At 36.6% G+C, this 23,465-nt stretch overlaps 1 protein-coding gene across 2 annotated transcripts; it reads left to right on the forward strand.

The window, feature by feature from the left end:
- On the forward strand, nt 383-22,112 carry LOC109717073 (callose synthase 7-like; the record flags this gene model as incomplete). 2 transcript variants are annotated; one of them, XM_020242737.1, is given in 40 exon segments in its annotated part: nt 383-483; nt 1,732-1,841; nt 1,941-2,028; nt 2,135-2,245; nt 2,343-2,501; nt 2,738-2,821; nt 3,009-3,100; nt 3,214-3,337; nt 6,395-6,529; nt 6,619-6,695; nt 6,776-6,863; nt 7,891-8,013; nt 8,088-8,205; nt 8,311-8,642; nt 9,396-9,448; nt 9,539-9,599; nt 10,233-10,314; nt 10,398-10,534; nt 10,709-10,831; nt 11,379-11,479; nt 11,563-11,644; nt 11,744-11,904; nt 12,016-12,139; nt 12,576-12,679; nt 12,762-12,870; nt 12,959-13,110; nt 15,607-15,716; nt 15,806-15,928; nt 16,017-16,085; nt 16,210-16,390; nt 16,478-16,589; nt 17,113-17,235; nt 17,309-17,427; nt 17,547-17,630; nt 18,619-18,731; nt 19,318-19,547; nt 19,942-20,742; nt 20,849-20,899; nt 20,999-21,184; nt 21,673-22,112. In XM_020242737.1, coding segments are annotated over 40 exon segments (5,591 nt in total), but the record flags the coding sequence as incomplete, so codon positions are not given.

Below are 23,465 nucleotides of genomic sequence, written 5' to 3' on the forward strand. Positions count from 1 at the left end.
TTTTATAGCATAAAATAAGGGAAGATTGAAAGCGCTTTTTAATTTCTAAGCCTTCGGAAACAGAAAAGGGTGCTTTTAGCTATTGCATTACCAAACTAGGCCTAAGCCATTTTGGAGCTTTTGCGGATGAGATTTTAAGCTCCAAAAGCAGACACTCATCCTTAAAAGCTGGATGCAGTGAGAAGATGTTGGCTAGGCTTTAATGGAGTGTTTGTCTTGATAGCACAACTCAAGTATGATACTTTTGAACTGCCTTATCTCCTACAGTAGGCCAACAAGGCCCTAAATCTCAATCTCTCTCTCTAAAGCTTTTGTTGGTGTTAGAGTTTAGCCATCAAGGTTGGTGCTAACATATCTCTATTTTCTTATTCTTGATAACAAGGCCGCTTTCATGCATTCGAGAAGGCTCGCTTTATGGATCCTACATCAAGTGGACGAGGCGTCCGTCAGTTCAAGACCTATCTGATTCATAAACTTGAGCAGGTGTGCAAATCCTAGTTAAACATCAATATGGCTTTAGTATACTTTACAACTCTCAACTGTAGGATTGCTTTCACTTTCTACACCTTTTTTTTTTTTGTTGCCAAACTCTCCATCGAACTTCAGGTTCTATTGCAATAACTACACTTTGTTAACAAAAGATAGCAATGCCGAATGTACAGTTAATAGCGTTTTTGAATTTCTATATAATCGTTCTTTTAAACTACAAATATTGTCCATTCTAGCCAATCAGCAGGTAAGACAGGAAAAACGTTATGTGTTGAACATTCAATGTTCGATCTTGGTGGCCACCAAATCGAGATTCTGCTTCTTCTACACAAGAAATATCATCCATGTATGGTTTAAAACTTTGTATACTCCGAGCTTCTGCTTTTTTCCATACCTCTCCAATCAAATTGACTCTAGAATTGAGTAGCTACTAAGTCAACTCTTACAATAGCTTTCATATGGGATATAGGAAATTATAACTAATGGAAAGTGCTCGGTTTAATCGAGTGTGGTGATTGCTATTTAATAACCAAACAGAAAAGTATATTGTATAAAATGGAAACACACCAAAAGTTTTGTGTAGTAAAGTGCACATCTTGACTTTTGCTGTGGTAAATTATTTTTTTTTTCTCACCTCGGATTCACTGAGGTTCAAATTTGGAATCAAAGTCTTTTTCTCTGTGTATCAATTGGTGATAAATAAGATATAACTTGGAAAATTGGAAATCATGCCCAGAATAAACATAAATAATAGGCATCACACAAAGATTTAAGTCGAAAGCTGTAATGCAAAATGTGACATCATGTGATCTCAATGCATGAAGAGATCAACTGTCCAGAAAAAGAAATTATAGGTGGTGGTCAGCATGAGAAGATTTGAGTGGCAAAGATGATGGGTAACACGGAAACCATATGTTTTTGTAAGGATACATGTTACCGATCTCAGCTTACGTAAGATGAAGGAATGAAGTTGAGTCGACCTGAGTTTACAAGCATCACTTTTGTTATTGTTTCTCTCTTTCCTTGTAAGTTAGTATCTTGATTAGCTTATGGAGATATCGTTGCTTTCTATTTGTAGTGTATGTCCTTGAAGCATAAATAACCGGAATGGACATAGCTATTATTGTTATGGCTGCCCATTGAATTGTTTATCAATTGCTTATTCTTGCTTCCCTCCTTTGACATAAGGTGGGACCTCTTGTTTTGTGTTCGTTCTTATATGGGTAAAATTCTCTTATTCAGGATGAGGAGGAAACAAAGCCTATCCTTGCTAGAACTGACGCAAGAGAAATTCAAAAGTTTTATCAGTGGTACTATGAAACCTACGTCAAGGATGCCGCCGAGAGGAAACCGTAGGTTATACTATGTTGATGTAGCTGTTTTTTATTAGCATTACGTCTGGAAACTTCTCTTAATTAATTGCTTCTGCTTTCACTGATGGGAATGCTTAGTGAGGAGGCTGCTAAGCATTATCAAATCGCATCCGTCCTATATGATGTGCTCAAATCTGTGGTGCCCTATGACAGGGTTGATGTTGAGGTCATAAGTTGTTCCGTCCACCAAGATTGACCCTTTGTTATTGCTATTTTCTGTGGCTTTTTTATTTCATAGATACCAAAAGATAATCTGCAAATGTTGTATGCAGGTAACCAGGTATGCTTATGAAGTTGAAAGTAAGAGAGAGCATTTTGCAAACTATAATATTCTTCCTCTTAATTTTACCGGTCCTCCTCTAACCATTATGGAGCTTCCGGAGGTCAATTATCCTTTTGATTGCTCATTTTTCCATTCTAAATGTTCCTTATACCCTGATTTATGTGTGCTTTATACTTTTATATATTCAAATAACACAGATCAAAGCAGCAGTAGATGCTCTACGTAAAACAGATAACCTTCCGAAACCCAGAAGACGGTCGGGACAAGAGTCTCAGCAGACGGTTGATGGATCTTTGATGCCCGAGGACAAATCCATTGATTTACTTGACTGGCTTGGGCTAACATTTGGGTTTCAGGTAGAGCTGTATAAGATAAGTTTTCATTTCCTAATGTTTTCTATATCTCATTAATTACATTATTAATCTACTCTTTAGTTTTCTCTCGTTTATTGTCCATTGTTCTCTAGCATTTCGCAATGTTTTATGCATGTCCCTACTTTGCTTGTCAAAATACAGAAACAGATAACTCAAATATTTGAATGATGAAATAAATCAATATCTTATTTTATTATTTTTATCTTGTTATTATGAAGAAAGGGAACGTGGAGAATCAAAAGGAGCACTTGATTTTGCTACTTGCAAATATTAATGCGAGGCGTCATCCTAACAATTCTCTGGTAATACAATTTCATTCCATGGTATATCTTCATCCTAACAATTCCCTGGTAACACAATTTCATTCCATGGTATATCTCTGTATATTATTAAACATCTTTTTTCTGTTACTCTCATGGTTTTCCAGCTTCGGTTAAGTAAATCTATCAAAAGAAAAGAATAGTTTTCTAACTTCGCATTGATTTACAGCTGGATACTAGCACTGTAAAGTACTTGATGGACAAAGTTTTTGGGAACTATCGTTCTTGGTGTGCCTATTTGCATCATAGACCAAATTTTGAGTATGTGATGCGACTCTTTTTCTGTAAATTCACTTTCCAATGATGAATAAACGGGTCATGAGGAAAATGCTTATCTAAATATTTTCATGTCTAAATATGTCTTCGATTTGCAGGACATCAAGTAATGTGGAAACACAACAGTTAGAACTTCTTTACATTGGTTTGTACTTTCTGATCTGGGGTGAAGCTTCCAATGTTCGGTTTATGCCTGAATGTATCTGTTATATTTTCCACTGTGTGAGTATTCTTTTATTTTGCATGGTTAGTAGTCATTGTTGGTTAGTTGATTTTTTTTTTTCTCAATTATTCTTGTTATTATTTCGTACCTTGTTTATCCTATATTTCTTCCCTTGCCAAGTATGATAAAATTGCGATAATCCTCTCCATTTAGAGAGCACTGGGCAAAACTTCCTTCAAAAAGTGCTAAAGTTTTCATGCCAATGATGACGACGGTGGCTCTGTAATGGGCGAGATTAATTCCTAAATTCAATATTATAGAAGCTTGAGATAGGAGCTAAATGGAGTCAGAGGGTTGGGATTTCCCACTCCCATTTCCATTCTCCTCATGCCTTCACCTTTGTAGCAGAAATTTGTATGGGCTTTTTTCTCCCCATAATAATCCTTACAATTTTTATATTTGGCGATCTAACCCTCTATATATATAAAATTTATTTGGGGATCTAACCTTATTTTGTCCCCTATCAACACCATGTAAACACTGGTCTAGGATTATGTGGAATGGAAAGAAGCGTTGAATCATTTGCTTTTCGCTTTTTTTTGAAAACGATAAATGATTCACTTCTTTATAAATGTTTCTATTTCTTATGCAATCTGAAATGATTTATCGTTCACCCGTTTTAGCAATCGAAAAACTATGATGAAGGTAGTGGGTTACCCACCGCTTTTAGTGTTCCTCTCCTTCTGATAAAGGAGGTAAATCATTCACTGCTTTGTGTTTTGGTAAAAAAAAACTTACTTTCCTCATTAGAATTATGATACATGCGGCGAACCATTTACTGTTTTTATTAAAGCAATGAATGTTTTTATTAAAGCGATGAATGATTAATCATCTTAATAATTTTTTTTTTATCCCCATCCGTAGGGCACTAATGTGTCAAGAGAGGATTATATCCCCAAATAAAATTTTCGGAGGTTTGTATCCTCAAATTTAAATTTTTAAAGGGCTCTTTGGAAAAAATCCCAATTTTTACTATCGCTAACTTTTAGATACGTTGTATGTTTGAAAATTGTGGTACTGATCTTTTTGATATAATGGAGGAAAGCTTCAAGAAAATAGCTAGTGATACTAAGGGTTGTTGATCTGTTTTATGGGAAATAAGTTTTGGTAGGATGTAATTAAAATTAGGATAACTCTATTATTTACACAACTATTCGAGATTAATGGCCAGAGCATGTACCTTGAGGATGTGGTTTTGTACATTCTGTGTAGTTGAGTTATATAGCAACATGGATGTGTATATTTGCCATGTTAGTTCAATAAGGTGGATCCGCGTAGAATAATTTGAGCCTAAACCGAGCTTACCTAAACTGACTCTTACATAAGAGCTTCCGAGGAGGTCACCTATGTTAGAACTCCTTTAGTTTTAGCATGATTAACGCTCTTAACCTCTTGGGCTTAGCCACCGCCCAACATGCTATCAGAGCCAAACATCGGCTGGAAATGTGAGATGAGACTCGGCTGAGCCAGGGTTATATAGCAAGTAGAGTGCGACTCCCTGGTTGATGACCGTTGTGGGCGGAGTACGACTCCTCCCAAGGTTGGCTAAAGGCTAGCGAGACAAGTCTCACATTATTTGGTGCTTGCGAGTATACTTGAGCCTAACGAGGACGTCAAAGCTTAAAGGAGAGAGTCGGAAAGGAATGTGACAGCCCCAGGATTTGAAATAGTTTTATATATGAGATATAATATGGCTAAACCTCGTAACCAAACTATAGCATGTTGGGCGGTGGCTAGGCCCAAGAGGTTAATAGTGTTAAGCATGCTAGAACTAGAGTAGTTCTAGGATGGGTGACCCTTTGGGAAGCGGGGCATCATAGTTGGTATTAGAGCCAATCACTAGCAGGAAATGTGAGATGAGTCTCAGTTGAGCTGGGGTTATACAGCGGGCAGAGCACGATTCCTCAACTGGCAATCGTTGTCGGTAAAGCACGGCTCCCCACGAGGTCGGCTAAGGCTAACGAGACAAGTCTCACATTGTCTAATGCTTGTGAGTTTCTTAATCAGGCTATAGCATGTTGGGCGGTGGCTAAGCCCAAAAGGTTAAGAGGGTTAATTGTGCTAGAATTAGAATAGTTCTAGAATGGATGATTCCTTGGAAAATGGGGCATTACAGTTGGTATCAGAGCTAATCACCAACTGGAAGTGCAATATGAGTCTCTGCTAAGCCAGAGTTATACAATGGGCTCCTCGGCTGATAACTGTTGTGGGTGGAGTGCGACTCCCCACAAGATCGGCTAAGGCTACCGAGACGAGTCTCACATTGCAAAGTGCATGTGAGTTTCTTAATCTGGCTTTAGCATTTTGAGTGGTGGATAGGCCCAAGAGGTTAAGAGGGTTAAGTATGCTAAAGCTAGAGTAGCTCTAGGATTGGTGACCCCCTTGGGGGGCGTCACATTATATTCTTTTTCACAATATTATAGTTAACCAGCGGTCTCCTGATTGGTTGTGGGCTTTTCTTGTGTAATTGGTACTTACATGTAGTTTTTTGTGTTCAACCATTATCATTATCAATGCACATAACAATTATATAGTATCAACCATATATTGATATGCCAAAAACCCAATTGGTTATACCTTCCTGGAGCTCAGCTTGATGCATGGTGGAAATTTCTAGGTGCTTGTTTGGACTGGCTTTGGAACAGCTTCTCTACTTTGAGAGGCACTAGCCAAACATTTGGAAACTAAGAGGTCTAAAGCTTTTCTTGTGGCATGAATCTAAAATAAATTTTTGGGTTTCGAAAGCAAAAAGATTTAGATTAGGGCTTCCGTGTTTGTTACGGTAGAAAGCTGTTGATTTAGAGTTGAAAAAGCTGTTATTTGTTAATATTTCTTAATACAGCTCTACTTAAACAACACTTGTAAAAGCTTCAGTTGGGCCAAATGAGCACCGGTTTTTCCTAGAATTGGGTTAGGAAGAATCGTGATCAACTTGACCCAAACAAGTCATGATTTGCTTTAAGTTTTAAAAGTTGTTCTTATGTTTTATTTATGATTTCATATCAGTGTGAGTAGAAATGTAATTTTACCCTTTTTTCTTTTGAATAATTCCTAAGATGGCCAAGGAGTTGAATGGAATATTACTTAACAATGCACAAGCTGTAACCGGAGGTTATTTTGAACGAATATACCAGGGGGAGGAATCATTTTTGTGCCATGTTATTCAACCTATCTATGAGGTCATCTGTAAGGCAAGCATTTATAGTTTAATCTAACTTATGCTCCAGCAAGGAAATTTTCTGCACATAAGGAATTTACAATTATCTCTTCTGTCCAAAAGGAAGCTCTAAGAAACAAAGGTGGTACTGGAAGCCATTCCAAATGGAGGAACTACGATGACTTAAATGAATATTTCTGGTAACCTCATTCTTATCTCATCTTCTTTCATTTGCATTTCTTGTGTTGCTTGCCGATCTAAAAGATATCGTCTTTTACAGGTCAAATAAATGCTTCGAGCTAAAGTGGCCACTGAATCTTCAAGCAGACTTTTTTGTGCAATCAAATGAGAGGCATTATATTGCTGAGGTTTATTTTAATATCAACTGAATGACTTTAAATTGGAGACAATTGTTTGCCTTGTGCATTAGAACTGGAGAATTCTAATTTTATGTTGCTTGAAGTTCATTAAGGACTTAGGAAGTTTGCTACCATAGAAGTTGCTTCATTCCTATTGTAAATTATGATAAGATGTACAGTGTAATTGCTTAGGCTGTGTTTGCCTTGCTTATCTATTGAAATATCCTGTCAAAGAACTTTAGTTCTAGGTCTTTCCCCAATTTGTTTGGCTATAGACAATGGGAACAACTACATTACCAAAGGAATATTGCAAATCCATCGCCTCTGTGGATTTATTATTCCCAGAATGAAGTGATATATTCCATACTCCAACTGGGATAGTTTAAGGATATATTGTGTTTTGAGGATGTTGTAACCTACCACTATATCCTTCTCTTCTCCCAACCAAAGTGCCTTAGGGTGATATATCATTGTCCAAGCACGAGGATAAGGCAGATGCCATCACCTGTGAGAGAGATGTTACAGATATGCGAGGTCAAGCACAATATATTGTTCAACATTTCTATTTCGGTCACTTAAGGGGCATTGTTATTTGTTGATGTGTAGGACAAAAAGATGTCTAGCTTGGTATGTTAGAGTCTGAAATACTTTTCATAGGATATGATAAATCACCTTTTATGTTGAAATTACTATTCTGAAAAGTTGAAATTATTAGGATCTCAAAAAAGCTAAGAATCAATATCCTATGGTGTAATAAAAAGAAAATCCCTACATTTATCACGTTAGCAGTGCATAATTTCTTCCAGACATCCAAAGTAGCTGTAAAACAATAATAAGTTAACAAATCTTCAGATCTATTTTTCGAAAGTAAATGATACACTACATTGTCCTATGGTCATGGCTGTGAAATACTAAGAAAACCCAATTGCAATAGATTTTTCATGGAGTGTTGATGTTAAATACATTTTAACTAAGTGCATTATTTTACTTTTTTTCGGAGCCTGAAATACCCAAGTAACATGATAATTTTCTACAGCGCCATGGTGAAGTTGTTAGTGGTCGGAGAAAGCCTAAAACAAATTTTGTTGAAGTTCGAACATTTTGGCACCTATTTAGGAGCTTTGATCGTATGTGGACATTCTTTATATTGGCTTTCCAGGTAATCTCTGCCCTCCCAGATGTTTGTTCTTGGATACGAAGTGATGCAATACAAAATGTTTTCCTCTTGTGCAGGCCATGATAATAGTTGCATGGAGTCCTTCTGGGTCTCTTTCTGCATTTTTTGATCCGGATGTCTTTAGAAATGTTTTGAGCATCTTTATAACGGCTGCATTACTCAATTTCCTACGAGGTATGGTACTATGGTGTATTGGCTTTCTAGTAATGTCAGTGTTTTGTAATTTTCATTCTTTTTTACCGTATTTTATACATATATATATATATTTGCATTTCTCAGCGGCACTTGATATTATACTTAGCTGGAGAGCATGGGGTAGCATGGAGTACATGCAAATAGCTCGCTACCTCTTGAAATTTGCCGTAGCAGCCGCCTGGATAATAATCCTTCTGTTAAGCTATTCTAGCTCTGTTCAAAATCCTACAGGTCTTATCAAATATTTTAGCAACTGGGTTGGCAACTGGCGAAGTCAATCACTATATAGTTTTGCAATTGCCATTTACATGATACCAAACATTTTGGCTGCCTTGCTATTCTTGCTCCCACCACTTCGAAGGTCCGTAGAACGATCCAATTGGCGTATAATCATTTTCCTTATGTGGTGGGCTCAGGTAAGCATTTTGTGCATTCAGTTTCTAGCAGGCGTTCTATTGTTTTTTATGATATTTACATATGTACTGCTCCAAAAATTGTCTATCTACATATATTTCACTGCAGTATCCGAATTTTCTAATATTTTTCTGAAAGTTTTTCTTACATATATTCTTGTACTTACAAAAATGGTTCTCTTAGAAAGCTTTTTCTATGCAGAACCAACAACAATGGATTAGATGTCGTTCCCCAACTTAAATTAACGGTTTTCTTTTTTTTTTTTTTGGGAATTTCTGTAAAGGGCCTTTTGTTTTTGCATATACAACCCCTACAAATATGCAAAAAATGTGCAAAGCCCCTCCTTGGTACTTGCATGTATACTCCTAAAAATCACAATGCTTTTCATGTTGCTTTGCTGTGGTGATGCATGCAAAATTTTTTTATTGCATTAATACCGTACTTTTTTTTTTTGCCTAGATACCCCTAGTGGGCTCATGTGCAAAAAAGCAAGGTTACGGTTATGTGCACAAAATACCCGCTTTATGGGTTATTGGCACACTTGTGCATATTATCAGGTGTATATATGCAAAACCCCCTTTTGTAAGGAACAGCACTTTTAAGGGTTGTATGTGAAAGTTTGTATTTTTCAAGGGTATGTACTTGAATATTTGATTTGGCAGGTATCTATACACGTGAAAACCCCTCTTTTTTTTTCTTTTCCATTTGTAAGTTATGTTGTTGTCGGTTCTTATACAATTATTATCTGCATTCAGCCCAGGCTATATGTAGCACGAGGCATGCATGAAGATGTGTGCTCACTTTTGAAGTAAGAATTACCTGTTTGATTGTCACTTTTTGGTCCTGTTCATTTTAGCGACATTAAAATCATGAAAACATAATAATGTAAACTCAACAGGTATACTCTTTTCTGGATTTTACTGCTTGTCAGCAAGCTTGCTTTTAGCTATTATGTTGAGGTAAAAAGCCATTTCCTCCTCTCCAAGCGGTGGTTGGTTAGCTGTCACTTGACATCGATAAATCATTTAATAGAGAGATTCTTCTTTATGATCAGCTTTTTGTCTTGAAATATAATCGGTTGAGCTTGAGAAGATCAGCACCATTAAATTTCACTCGAATACATCTTGTTAACATAAAACTAAGTTGGACTTATCCAATACAGTGCACGCCTTTCTCTAGACCTTTATAATTTAAGCATTATCTTCTCTCAGACACGTCCAAGAATTTTGCTCTCCTTTTCTTGTATATAGTTATCTTTTATTGTCTACTTTATCTTGTTACCATAAAGTAGGAGATGCAATACATCAATGGCTATCTGTGGAACCTTTGTAATTAAGCATCACCTTATTATTTTTTAGTCAATCATTACATAATTTCTTTCCCTCTCTCTATAGTTGCTCGCAAGTCTTTAATTCAGAGCAGTGAGTGCCAATTTTACCTTTTTTTGGTGTAAATTTTTAGTAGTGTGAAGAAATACTGATGTAATTTACTTGAATCATGTTTTGTGATGATAATTATTTGGTTGTGAGGCGATTATTGCTTCTCAATCCACTTAAATTATTATTTATAATCATACTTGATTTGTCATACAGATACGACCTTTAGTTGAACCAACAAAGACAATCATGGGCCTGCGAGTTTTGAACTATGAGTGGCATGAGTTTTTTTCTTACTGTAAGATTCTAGTCATTGCAATAACACCTAGTTACTTTGTAAGGTTTTTAATTGTAGATTCTGATTTAACTAGTGAAAAGCAGTGAAACATAATATTGGCATCGTGATTACCATATGGTCGCCGATTGTCTTGGTGTACTTCATGGACACACAGATATGGTATGCCATTTTCTCTTCTATATTTGGAGGTATCATTGGAGCTTTCAACCACTTGGGTGAGGTGAATGTTTTAACCTTTTGTAGTACAACCGTTATATTCTCCCTGCATTGAAATGTTTTGACTTTTTGTAGTAGAACTGTTATATTCTCCCTGCATAGCTTGTATATAAATCTAGATATGTTTACAAATGAAATTTGGCACCACTATTCTCTTATGCCTTTTAACTTTTCTTAGATACGGACGCTGGGTATGCTAAGATCTAGATTTGTGTCAATGTCATCTGCTTTTAGTGAACGGCTTGTTCCAGGCACTGAACAGCCTAACCCATCCTCTAAGCACGATTACAAGAAAAATCAGGTGCTGTCATTTATCTTATTTGAAAGTTTACTTTATGCGTAGCTGTTCTTTATATTATATCTAGCTGGCCTTATTGCAGATGCATGTTCTTCTTTGGAGGTATTTACGTGCGCGCGCGCACACTAGTACACTACAATGGTATCTATATATGCCAACGCCCAACAATAACTCCAACACCCCACCCATCCCCCCCCCTGCTCACACACAGACACTCTCTCCTACAATTGTATCTTTTTATGCCATGCCCAACAATATCCCTGCTTATCTGAATCTTTATTCGTGCCCTTCAAAAACTTAATCTGTTATTTTTACACTCTTGTACTTGCAAAAAAAAATCTATCCAGTTTCTGCCAATCAATTGCGTGACTCCCCATCTTAATGCATGGTTGCTTTTGTAAGAAGCTGCACTTTCGAGGGGTAACCAAAAAAGCTGATTTTGAAGGGATATAAATGCAATTGCTTCTTGTCTTTGTAAGGAATGTTGGTTGTTCGGAAGCATCTAGCATCATTTGTTCCCACACTGATTGTTTAACCCTTGAATTGTCAGGAGGAGAGGCAAACAAGGGAAAGAAGCAGCTTGGACAAATTTTCTCTTGTATGGAATGCTTTCATCAATTCATTACGGGAGGAGGACTTGTTAAGCAATAGGTTGAGGGTATTAACTTAGGAAGTACCATTACCAATTAAAGATCCTTTTTGGCAAATTTTCATGTTCTTCTTTCTATTATCAGGGAGAAGGGTCTTTTACTTTTTCCATCATCTTCGCATGATGTTTTGGTTGTTCAGTGGCCTCCTTTTCTTCTTGCCAGCAAGGTATGTCAGCATTGTTTGTTTGCTTTCTTTATAACTTCAGTTTGCTGTATTTGTTGCTCGTTTTCGAGAAAGAACAAATAATTTCTTGGATTTTGTTAGATATACATAGCACTCGACATGGCCAAAGATTTCAAGGGGACCGATGAGAAGCTGATAAAAAAAATCAAGCGTGATAATTACATGCTTTCTGCAGTGATAGAATGCTATGAAACGACGAGATATATACTTTATAGCCTTTTCCAAGATCAGCATGATAAGGAGTAAGTAAATTCTATCCTTTTGAGTTTTGACACACCAATGACTGTTTTATTAGTATAATTTACGATTTGTAGAAAAAGTTTGACTTTGACCTTTTGACATCTCGGTTGCAGTGTTATCCAAGCTATATGTGCAAATGTGGAATCGAGCAGAAGGGAATGGAAACTTTTGAGCAACATTCGAATGAGTGAATTGCCTCAGCTCAGTTGTAGATTGGAGAAACTACTAAACCTTTTAGTATTCTTCAAACTTGTCGTCTTGTGCTGTATAAATAGGCTTTTTTTTTCCCCTTCCTGACAATAACCCTCATTTAAAATCTATGTAGTATTGACCCCACTTAAAGATTCTCTCCTATGCGGCGACATGCTAGTGCCGCACTATGGTGGTTATTTTCTTGCTAGACATTGCATATGATTTACCATGTTTAGGTGATCTTCCACTTTCTTCGGGTGTACGTGAATTTCCTTTTGTTCGCCTTTTCCTTTCAAACACAATTATGCACCCTTTTCTAAGCCATGTGAGAGACTCATCATGTTTAGGCTGACACTAATGTCCCTGCAAAGTATTTTTAAGTGGGATCTGTTTTGTAAATAAAATTTTTGAGAGGGCCATTTTCAGAAAAATCCATTGATATCACCATGGCAATAACCTATGTATGACCTTTGATATGCAGAAAAGTGAACACGATGATCTGGAATCTGTAAGGACACCAATCATCAATGTACTGCAGGATGTAATGGAGATCATTACTCAGGATGTTATGGTTAACGGACCTACGTAATGACCCTTCTATTGTGTTGTTTTATTGTAAAAATTCGGGCACTTGATGATTTCTATATCATGTAATGTTTCCTGGCAGAATTTTGGAAAGATTCGAGCAGGACAAAAATAGGTGGAGGGAAGATATACGGCAAAAATATGAAAATATAGACATGAATTTAATGACCGATCCATCTTGGATGGAAAAGGTCATTCTATCCTTCATTCCTCTCTCTTGAATATGTTCATACATTATATTAATTTCCTTTATAATTAAACCGTTTGTTTCATCGGCAGGTTGTTAGGCTTCATTTACTGTTGACCGTCAAGGAATCTGCAATAAATGTACCAACAAATTTGGATGCTCGACGTAGGATGACATTCTTTGCTAACTCCTTATTTATGAAAATGCCAACTGCACCTGAAGTTCGTGAGATGATGTCCTTCAGGTAAACTATCCTATCTGTTGCAATTTTTTTGTTCTCAGATGTGAATCATACAATACCTTTTTTCTTCAGGTAACTGTTGTTATTTTTATATTTTTCTAAGCTAATGTTATTCTGAATTTAATGACTCTGAAAGTATAACTTTGTTGATCTTGATGAAGTTACTATCAATTAGACACTTTTGAAGTTACTATCAATTAGACACTTTTTGTAAGGACATTGCTATTTACTCAATTCCTGTTCTTCAGTTATCATCATTTTTGCCTGCTCGTACCTTCTAGTTTCCTGTCTACACAGTCATATTGAGATGGTAACATCAAAATAGACCTTTTAGAACTACTATAATTCCTTATTTCTATGTAAAATGACTAAAAGGAACCAAGTAAAATGTGCTATAGTATCAAAGCCATTGGAACTATGTGTTATGCATTATAATAATCTGTTTTATAATTAATCAGACTGCAAAAGGGGAAAGAAATGACTTGAAGAGAATCAGTTAGTTGCTCATTAAGGTTTAATTTGATTTAGATGAAATTTAGGTTAGGATAAATAGCTAGGACACTTTGAATGAAAGTTTGTTTATTTGTATCAACTTGAGGGGCGCATTAAACACTTTCATATACAATTACTCAAGTGCCCGAGGTTCTTTCAGATTAAATCAACATGTGGTTGTTCATTATGTTCGAAGGGGGGAAAAATAGAAAGAAGAAAACTTTCACTTTAGAACCATGTATGAGATTTCTTTTATCTTGTTGAGCTCATTTTTCTAGTTGTACTTCTGTAACTACCCGACCCAGTCACAATAATAACTCGTTGGGCCAAAACCACCGGCCCAAAATGCTTAAGTCCAGCTATCGTTAGTAGCGTATGTGGCCTTTTATATTCCCAATTAGAACTCCTTTCCTATTCGATGTGGGACTATTGGGGCATTACAGTCTCCCATAGTTTAAACCCTGACGTCTTTGACAGGTCCAAACTCGATTGGATCACAGACATAGACCAGAATTATCAGGCCATGTGAGATTCTAGAAGTGGCTTCTACGGGTTCAAGAGGTGGCTCCTACCAAACCCGTGGTGTCTTGTTTTGCCCTACATAGCACTTAGCTCCGGCTCTCACACTTCCGGCTGATATTCAGCTCTGATACCAATTATAACGATCCGACCCGCCGGCAATAATAACTCGTCGGACCCAAAACACTAGCCCAAAATGCTTAATCCCAGTTATTTTTACTAGGATCCATAGTCTCTTATATATCTAATCACAACCCAATTCCCATCCAATGTGGGACTATTAGGGTGTCATAGACTCCCTCCGTTTAGGCCCTGACGTTCTCGTTAGCCCGATCATACAGAACCCAAGATTGCTAGGCGATATGAGGCCCGCCTCACACTTCCGATCGTGAACCTGCTCTGATACCAAATAATAATGACCTGACCCATTAGCAATAAAAATTCATTGGACCCAAACCATTGGCCCAAAATGCTTAAGCCCAGTTATTATTAATAGTGTGCGTGACCACTTATATTTCCAATCAGAATCCCTTTTCTATCCGATGTGGGACTATTGGGGCATTACAACTTCACTGTGTTGAGCGTACATACTACAGAGTACAAACCATCTTGGCTACTTTTTTGTTGACGGTCTAGTTCTATTGTGTGCTATATTAGGCCTATTCCATGCCATTATGGTCAGCTTATGCCACTTTGTGCTGATCAGTTCGTTTTTTGGTGCACATCATTGTAACAACTTATCAGAAAAAGGGTTGTATTATTTGAACAAGTGTTGAAAACTGTGAAGCATTTTACAAAAACCCGTCTCCAGGAAAAGTATGGAGTTCCATTAAAAGACTCATGGGATGGAGGCTAATTTTGTTTTGGTTTTACAGAAATCAGTTGTTTATTAAGCAATTTTTTTTTTGAAATTACATTGTTATTGTAATGCATGTTCTAGTGAACAAATTCCAAATGCTGCTTTATTTCTCTCAATCATCTGCTTGTGGCTTTCGTTGGTTCATATGGGAGAGTACATGATATTTTTGCTGATTAGTTTTCAACCGTTTCATTTTTGATTGCTTGATGATTCTTTACTGCAATATAGACCCAATTATGCTCTAGAAGTGCAGAAATTAATTAATACCAAAGTTGTTATTTTTCTCTTGATTGCAAGAGAATTCTCTGTAACTCAAGAATACCTGGAACTTGATTTAAATGCTTGATGATTTAACTTCGTCGTTGGTACAGAAATGCTCGTGTTTTCCTAGCTGTGGATGTTTAACTTCTACCTTTATATTTACTTTTTGAAGTTAGATGGAACATAAAGGGAAACCATGAAATGCTATACACAATAGCATATTGTGTCACATCTTACCCCACTAACAGTATACTCTTTCTAATTTGGCTTTCATTGGATAAAACTACTGAAAAATTGACTTGCATCATATTGTGCTGTCCGTAGATTCTAGTAGTTGCTAATTGTATTGATACCTTTATTTCACTTAGTGTTTTGACTCCATATTACAAAGAAGAGGTACTCTATTCAGAGGATGAACTTAGAAGAAAGAACGAAGATGGGATATCCACATTATTTTACCTACAAAAGATATATCCCGGTAAATATCTAGTTCCTGATACTTTATATACGCAGGATTCACATTAATAATAGTACGAGTGTGATTCAATATTCATTACTTGTCATTAGATGAGTGGAGTAACTTTCTTGAACGCATAAAAGTTGCACCAATGGATGAAAATTCACTGAGAGACAAAATGGATGAAGTCCGTCATTGGGTTTCTTACAGAGGCCAAACACTCGCAAGAACAGGTATGGGAGAAGTCAAACCAACTTGATAATAAAAGAATATACTTTTCCCCTCTTAAATTTGATGTCAATGTTCGTAAACTTTTTCTAGTGAGAGGGATGATGTATTATAGAAAGGCCCTTGAGCTTCAATACTTCCTTGACATGGAAAAGGATTGGGGTTAGTTACATACTGCCTTTTTATATAAATGATAGGTCATTTTCTTGCTTTTGATCAATTCATGTCTCTCGAAAAGTCAAAGCTGCTATTCATCAACTTCCTTTACTTGATTGCTACTTTGCAGTTAACTTGGGTGGATCTCAAGCATCCTATCGAGAACAGATGGCTTCTGCTGCAAAGTCAAAAGCTATTGCTGATATCAAGTTCACTTACGTTGTTTCATGTCAGATCTATGGAGTGCAGAAAGCATCGAAGGACCCCCAAGAAAAGATGCGCTATTATAATATTCTCAATCTAATGCTAAAGTAAATAACTGGACTTACCAAATATTTTCTTTATGTCTATGAGGAGTTTCACATCAATTTCACTCCATCTCCAATAAAATGATATAGGTACCCCTCTTTGCGAGTTGCTTACATTGATGAGAAAGAAGAGATGGTTGATGGAACATCAGAGAAGCGCTACTATTCTGTTCTTGTTAAAGGTGGTGATAAATGGGATCAGGTACTGCTCTAATAAATATGAGAAAATAGATTTTTTGGTCATTTGAAATTTTATTACTAACTAATTGCAAGGTGAAGCTCTTGTCACATCTACAGCATTAGGAGGATAGCGCAAGAAATTTTTTTTTCAATGCCTGAATTTAATAGGAAATATGATTTTCTGTGATAATATGTATTGGCAGTGTCAAGAAACTTTTCTAATGTACTCTTCAGCTGCATTTTGTTCTTATTTTGAAAGTTCTGCTCATAGGATCATCCTTCCCATGTCAATTGTTGCTTATTTTCTGTTGTTTTTATCTATAGTATCGTTTCTTTCTATCACATATAAATAGTTTCATTTAATAATTGCCTGAATCAGCATTCCTATGTGGTGGGAGTCAGTATGATTCTTCTGATCATGCTCTATTTCTCCTTCTCAGTAGACTTTTTAGAATCCTTATAACTGAAAAGTACAGATAATGTGATAATGTGTCCTTGTTTGATAAAATGATGATAACTTCAAATCATTTACGGTGGTTTTTCAGGAAATTTACCGCATCAGGCTCCCTGGTGAACCGACTGCTATTGGTGAGGGAAAGCCTGAAAATCAAAATCATGCCATAATTTTCACCAGAGGAGAAGCACTTCAAGCAATTGATATGATTCAGGTGATTTAGTCTTTCATATAATCAGTGGAATGAACTAGTATTAGCTATTTGATTCATTTGTTTTGTGTTATAGGACAATTATCTTGAAGAAGCATTTAAAATAAGAAATGTTTTGGAGGAGTTCGACAATAAAAAGCATGGAAAGCATAAACCTACAATTTTGGGTCTTCGCGAGCATATTTTTACAGGAAGGTTAGTACCTGTTTTAGTTTATGAAGTTGTTTATGCTCAATGTGCTAACTGCTGGGATATTGGTTACTCCAAGCGCTTCTAATGCTAACATCTTGAGTTTGCTTCTGCTTCTGATCCAGTGTTTCTTCTTTAGCCCGGTTCGTGTCCAACCAAGAGACCAGCTTTGTCACTATTGGACAACGGATTCTTGCTAACCCTCTCAGGTATGCAGCCTTTCTTTGATCATTAGCACTATTCATAGTTAAACTAAAAATAATGTTCCCTGTTGATTACTTTTATATTCAGTTGATCCAGAAGGTTAGATGCATTACCCAATTTCAATAATGAGGCCTAAATTCATATATTGCATTCGAATATTGGCCGTATGAAAAGGTTGATAAAGAAGATAAGACACTGAAGCACATATGCTTAGTAGCTGGAATTGAAGATCGTTGGAAAAATATTCAAGCTCAAAATGGTTGTTTCTGTGAATTTTAACTGTACTAGATACTAAAATACATTGATTGAGACTATCTATTTTTGTTTATGGGGATGAATAACATGGCACTAACGGCTTTTAGAACTATTGGAAAAGCTGAACCATAATAAACTGCTGTTACGGACTTATGGTGCAATGTAGTTTCTTTTAAATAATTCTTCAGGATGTTTTTTCCAAAAAAAAAAGGAGGAAGGAAAAGTATTAGATCTTACATATCTTGGGCCTAGTCCCTTGAAGAAGGTTCTTGAGACTGGCAAATGGGCCTGTGTGAGTTTGAAGTGCAACAGAAACCTTTTGTTTGTGCTTCATCGTTGCATGAGAAAAATTTCTGTTATAGCACCAGAGGCATTTAGTGGGTGGAACAGGAATTCGGTAATGGTGATTTGTCATATAAAAGATGTAGAGAAAATTGCTTCTGTACCCTTGTAAACTTGGGAAGTTTCCTATTTACTCTTTCCTTTCAAATATATGCCTGGAAAGTTTCCTTTTCTTTCTCATAGGTCCCAATTTTGAGGGTTTATTTGAAAGAATTTGGGTTTTTAGAACGGTATGTTAGAAAGCATATATTTTGATGGGTAGATATGAAAGGTGGGAACTTTGTAGTGGTATATAGGCAATTGTCCCACATGGTGATGTTGTAAAAATTTTAACTGTGCAACATTGTGTGATGTATATTGAAAGTTATACTAAGCTTAAACTCTATTGGTATACAGGGTTCGGTTCCATTATGGTCACTCTGATGTATTTGATAGAATCTTTCATATTACAAGGGGTGGCATAAGTAAAGCTTCCAAAGTAATCAATCTTAGTGGGGATATTTTTGCAGGTAATAAACTTACTAGTTGCAATTTTCGAATTTTTTTTATAACTAGTCTTATCGATTTTTATAATTATAAAAATAGTTTTCTTAAAAAAATAATTATAAAAATAAACCTTTAAATACGGTGAATGATTCACCGCATTCATAACTTCTGTTTAGGAGTAGAAAAATAGTAAAAGCGGTAAACCACTCACCGCTTTTACCATCGTAGAATTATAAAAAGAAGTAAGAAAAAGAAAGAAAGCGGTGAATGGTTTACCGCTTTTAAAAGCGGTGAACCATTCACCGCTTTCATAGGACTATATCTATAAATAAAAGTTTAACAGGTTTATTTTTAAAATAAAATTTTAGAAGAGGACTATTGCACTAAAAACCCCGCAATTTTCCCTTTTGTTAGTTTTACTTCATTTATAACGACTCAACTGCCCACTAGTATTAGCAACTTGCTGTGCCTAAATCTCCAGCACAGAATGCTTAAGCTTAAGTTGTCAATACTAAAATGCGAGTCCACACTTACCAGACTATTGTATGCTATCAGATGTGGAACTATTGTGTTGTCACAATAGTATGGCTAACTATGCAATTCTCTTAGGGTTTAACTCAATTATGCGCGGAGGAAGGGTTACACATCATGAATATATGCAAGTCGGAAAGGGGCGTGATGTTGGGATGAACCAAATCTCCCTTTTTGAGGCGAAGGTAGGTAACGGGAATGGTGAGCAAACACTCAGCCGTGATGTTTTTCGGTTGGGGCGGAGGTTTGACTTTTACAGGATGTTGTCGTTCTACTTTACCACGGTGGGCTTCTACTTCAGTAGCATGGTAAGAGTACCAGATTTTGCCATAGATAACTCATGTCTTTAGTATTATCAAAGATGTATTTTTCGTCTATCCAAGTTTTCTGTGGAACCATTCCTCTTGTTTCGCGTTATATTTTTCTGGCGGGATTTAGGCTACCGAAATCATGGTTTTCCAAATCGAATCTAATGGTTAAAAGAATTGAAATTGTTTAAGAGGTATTCAAGTTCTCTTGCTTAATATGCACCTCTCTTTGGCAATTGGACTGTGTCTGTGGTGTTGTGTATGTATTCACATTAGACGTATAACTGTGTAGATAATTTTATGAGTATAAAATGTAAATGGCTCTCTCTAAATGACATGGGCATGCTTATGATCGGACAGTTGAAATACTGATATCGGCATTCCCTACTTCCAGGTAACTGTACTTGCGGTATACTTGTTCCTGTACGGAAGGCTATATTTAGTCATGAGTGGTCTGGAACGATCTATTCTTGAGGACCCTCGTATCCAATCAAACCTTAGGCCTCTTGAGAGCGCGCTTGCCTTGCAATCTATTTTCCAGCTCGGACTACTCCTCGTACTCCCCATGGTCATGGAAGTCGGTCTGGAAAAAAAGTTTCGCACCGCCATAGGTGAGTTTATAATCATGCAGCTTGAATTGGCCTCGGTCTTCTTCGCTTTCCAGCTCGGGACCAAAGTCCACTACTACGGCCAAACTATACTCCATGGCAGACCAAAGTATAGAGGAACCGGTCTCGGGTTTGTTATAGAACATGCGAAATTCGCAGACAATTACCGGCTCTACTCCCGCAGCCACTTTATCAAAGGATTGGAGCTGATGATACTTCTCGTCGTCTACCTAGTCTATGGGGAGTCCTACCGGAGCTCAAGTCTATATTTGTTTGTTACGTTCTCCATGTGGTTCTTGGTCGCCTCGTGGCTTCTCGCACCTTTTGTGTTTAATCCTTCAGGGTTTGAGTGGGAGAATACGATCAATGATTGGGGGGATTGGAAGAAGTGGATGAGGAACAGGGGTGGTATCGGCATCCCAGTGGACAGGAGTTGGGAATCGTGGTGGGAGAGCGAGCAGGGGCATTTGAGATCCACGAGTATAAGGGGGCTATTGTTGGAGATTTTCCTGGGCCTTCGTTTCTTGATTTATCAGTATGGGATTGTTTACCACCTCAATATAGCGCACCATAGTCGAAGTATTCGGGTAACTACTCTTTTCCTGCCATGTCCTTCTATCCTTATTCTGCTTCCTTCTAGGAAAAATGCTGTAGTTGGAGCTGATTGGATGCGCTATATGCTTATTTTTCTAGGTGTATGCACTTTCATGGTTGGTTGTGTTGGCGGTTCTGGTTGTCTTGAAGGTATGCACTGGAACAACTAATTTTAAACATGTTCTTGTTTCTCAATTTTGAATTTACTAATGTTTCTTTACTTCTTTTAACCTTTTTTTATTCATTTAGATACTTTTAGTGGCAAGGCAGAAATTTGGTACTGATTTCCAGCTCATTTTCCGAATCGTCAAGGGCCTTCTCTTCCTCGGGTTCGTCTCTGGGATGATTGTACTATTCGTCAGATATGGGCTCACAATTTCCGATGTGTTTGCTTGTATCTTGGGTTTCATGCCTACTGGTTGGGCTCTTCTCCTGGTAAGTTCATACCTCTGTTGCTATTTGCTAAGTAAGAAAAAAAAAATGTATGGTAATCCCTATAACTAACCATGATATCAACCTAGTCCCCAAATCTTTTCACTCATACACACCAGTCCCTAAACTTTCGCATGCATTGAGATTCCACACCCGACTGCTAAATAATTTGACAAATCACGCCGCTTTCTTGTGAAACGATTTTAACCCTGTTTGCTGGAACACGGAATTTGCCAGGAGAAAAGGCATTACATCTGAAAAACTTTGATTGTTTTTGGTGGTTAGGGATTGGATTGTATTATACGAGGAAATTTAGGGAATAACTTGTTTGAGGACTAAGGCACAATATTCAGATAGTAATACCTGTTGTACAAGACATTATTTCGAGAATTATCAACAATATTCATGCTACTTTTCCTTTTTCCTTTCCTTTCCTTTTTCTTTTTCACTCTTTTTTTTTTGCCCTTTGAATATTTTTTTTTCTTTTCTAGATCGGACAAGCGTGTCGGCCATTGATAAAGATGATGGGGTTCTGGGACTCCATAAAGGAGCTGGGGAGAGCATATGAATATGTGATGGGGATTATTATATTCATGCCGATCGCCGTGCTCTCGTGGTTCCCGTTCATCTCCGAGTTCCACACGCGCCTCCTCTTCAACCAAGCCTTCAGCCGCAGGCTCCAGATCCGGCGGATCCTCGCAGGGCAGAAGGACAGCTCCTATGATTTGCGTAACGATAGGAAAGATTGATATTCTCTTTTTTTTTTTTCAATTTGTTTCTGGCCTCTTGTTTGTTATTTTGTCGGCGTGGTTTGATGTATAAAAATGTATCTTTTAAATTCGGCGACGCTTTTTCGAAGTCACATGCCCTCTTTATTTGTGGTGACAAATGATGTGTTTTGAGTGCTAAACCTGTGACTCTGTGGTTTGTATATTGGGCTTTTTTATAAAATGACCCTCTAAAAAATTGTAACGACAAAATAACCATATAAAAATTTTATTTGTAAACTAACCCTCCTTTCGCCACGTAGGCGTCACGTCAGGGTTTTCTTATAAAGACGGTGAATCGTTCGCCGTTTTCTCTTATTTCTTTTAAAAGCGGTGAATCGTTCACCGCTTTCTCACATTTATTTTAAAAATGGTAAATCATTCACCGCCTTTCACTTACTGTTTCTTTCTGTATCTCATATAATCTTAACAACTTTTAAATCTTAATAATTTATCCATATAATTTCATATAAAAACAGTTAAGATTATATGAAATTATATAGATAAATTATTAGGATTTAAAAGTTGTTAAGATTATATGTAATTTGTTAGAATTTTTATGTGATTCTTAGGATTATTTATGAAATATAGAAAATAACAGTAAATAAGTTATGGGAGAAAGCGGTGAATGATTCACCGCCTTTAAAAGAAATAGGAGAAGACGGTAAACGATTCACCGTCTTTAAAAGAAATGGGAAAACGCGGTGAACGATTCACCGCCTTTAAAAAAAATTCTAACGTGGTGCCGACGTGGCGAAAAGAGGGTTAGTTTTATAAATAAAATTTTGAGTGGGTTATTTCACAAATTTTAAAATTTTAAAGGGTTATTTTATAAAAAAGTCCTTGTGTATTCATCTGAACTTTTCACATGAACTACAAGCAATTATATGTTGTGAACGTACCCTCGACTAGTTGTGATGTGGCCTTTAATATCATTTCAGAAACAGTTTAGACTCATTTTTGTTTTTTTGAATTGGTCGCTTCTTCTACCTCTGCTTGCAAAATTAGAGGAAAATAATGGAAAAGGGTAAAGGTTATAATCTCATCTATTTTGAGTTTTGCCTTTTGCAAGAGGGTAATTTTTGAAAAAGGAATTTCTATTATAATTCCTTTTAGGAGCAATTGCCCAGTTACCTTTATGAAGCTTTTGACTTTTATATTTAATCCCCCAAAATTGTTTTGCGGGGATATTTCCCTCTTAGACCCCGTTTGGTTCGGGAGATAAGCAGGAATAACAATTCCGTCAAACAAAGTGATTTTTTATCAGGATATTTTATTCTGGTCAAACTTTGTTATTTTCGGTTATCTCGGAATAGCTTGAGATTTATTATTCTATCATTTTGGTAGAATAGTGCTATTTTAATACTTAATTTCAAACTTAATAAAAATTATAAAGTGAATTAAAAATATAATCATTATTCCTATAAAATGCCTAGTTTATCCGTTGGAATATGTCTTTGTACTGTCACTTACTTTTGAAATTTACATTTAAACGGCCATCTACTTCTACTTCTTTT

The sequence above is a fragment of the Ananas comosus genome, linkage group 11 (assembly GCF_001540865.1).
Source record: "Ananas comosus cultivar F153 linkage group 11, ASM154086v1, whole genome shotgun sequence".
Taxonomy (NCBI): Eukaryota; Viridiplantae; Streptophyta; class Magnoliopsida; order Poales; family Bromeliaceae; genus Ananas; species Ananas comosus.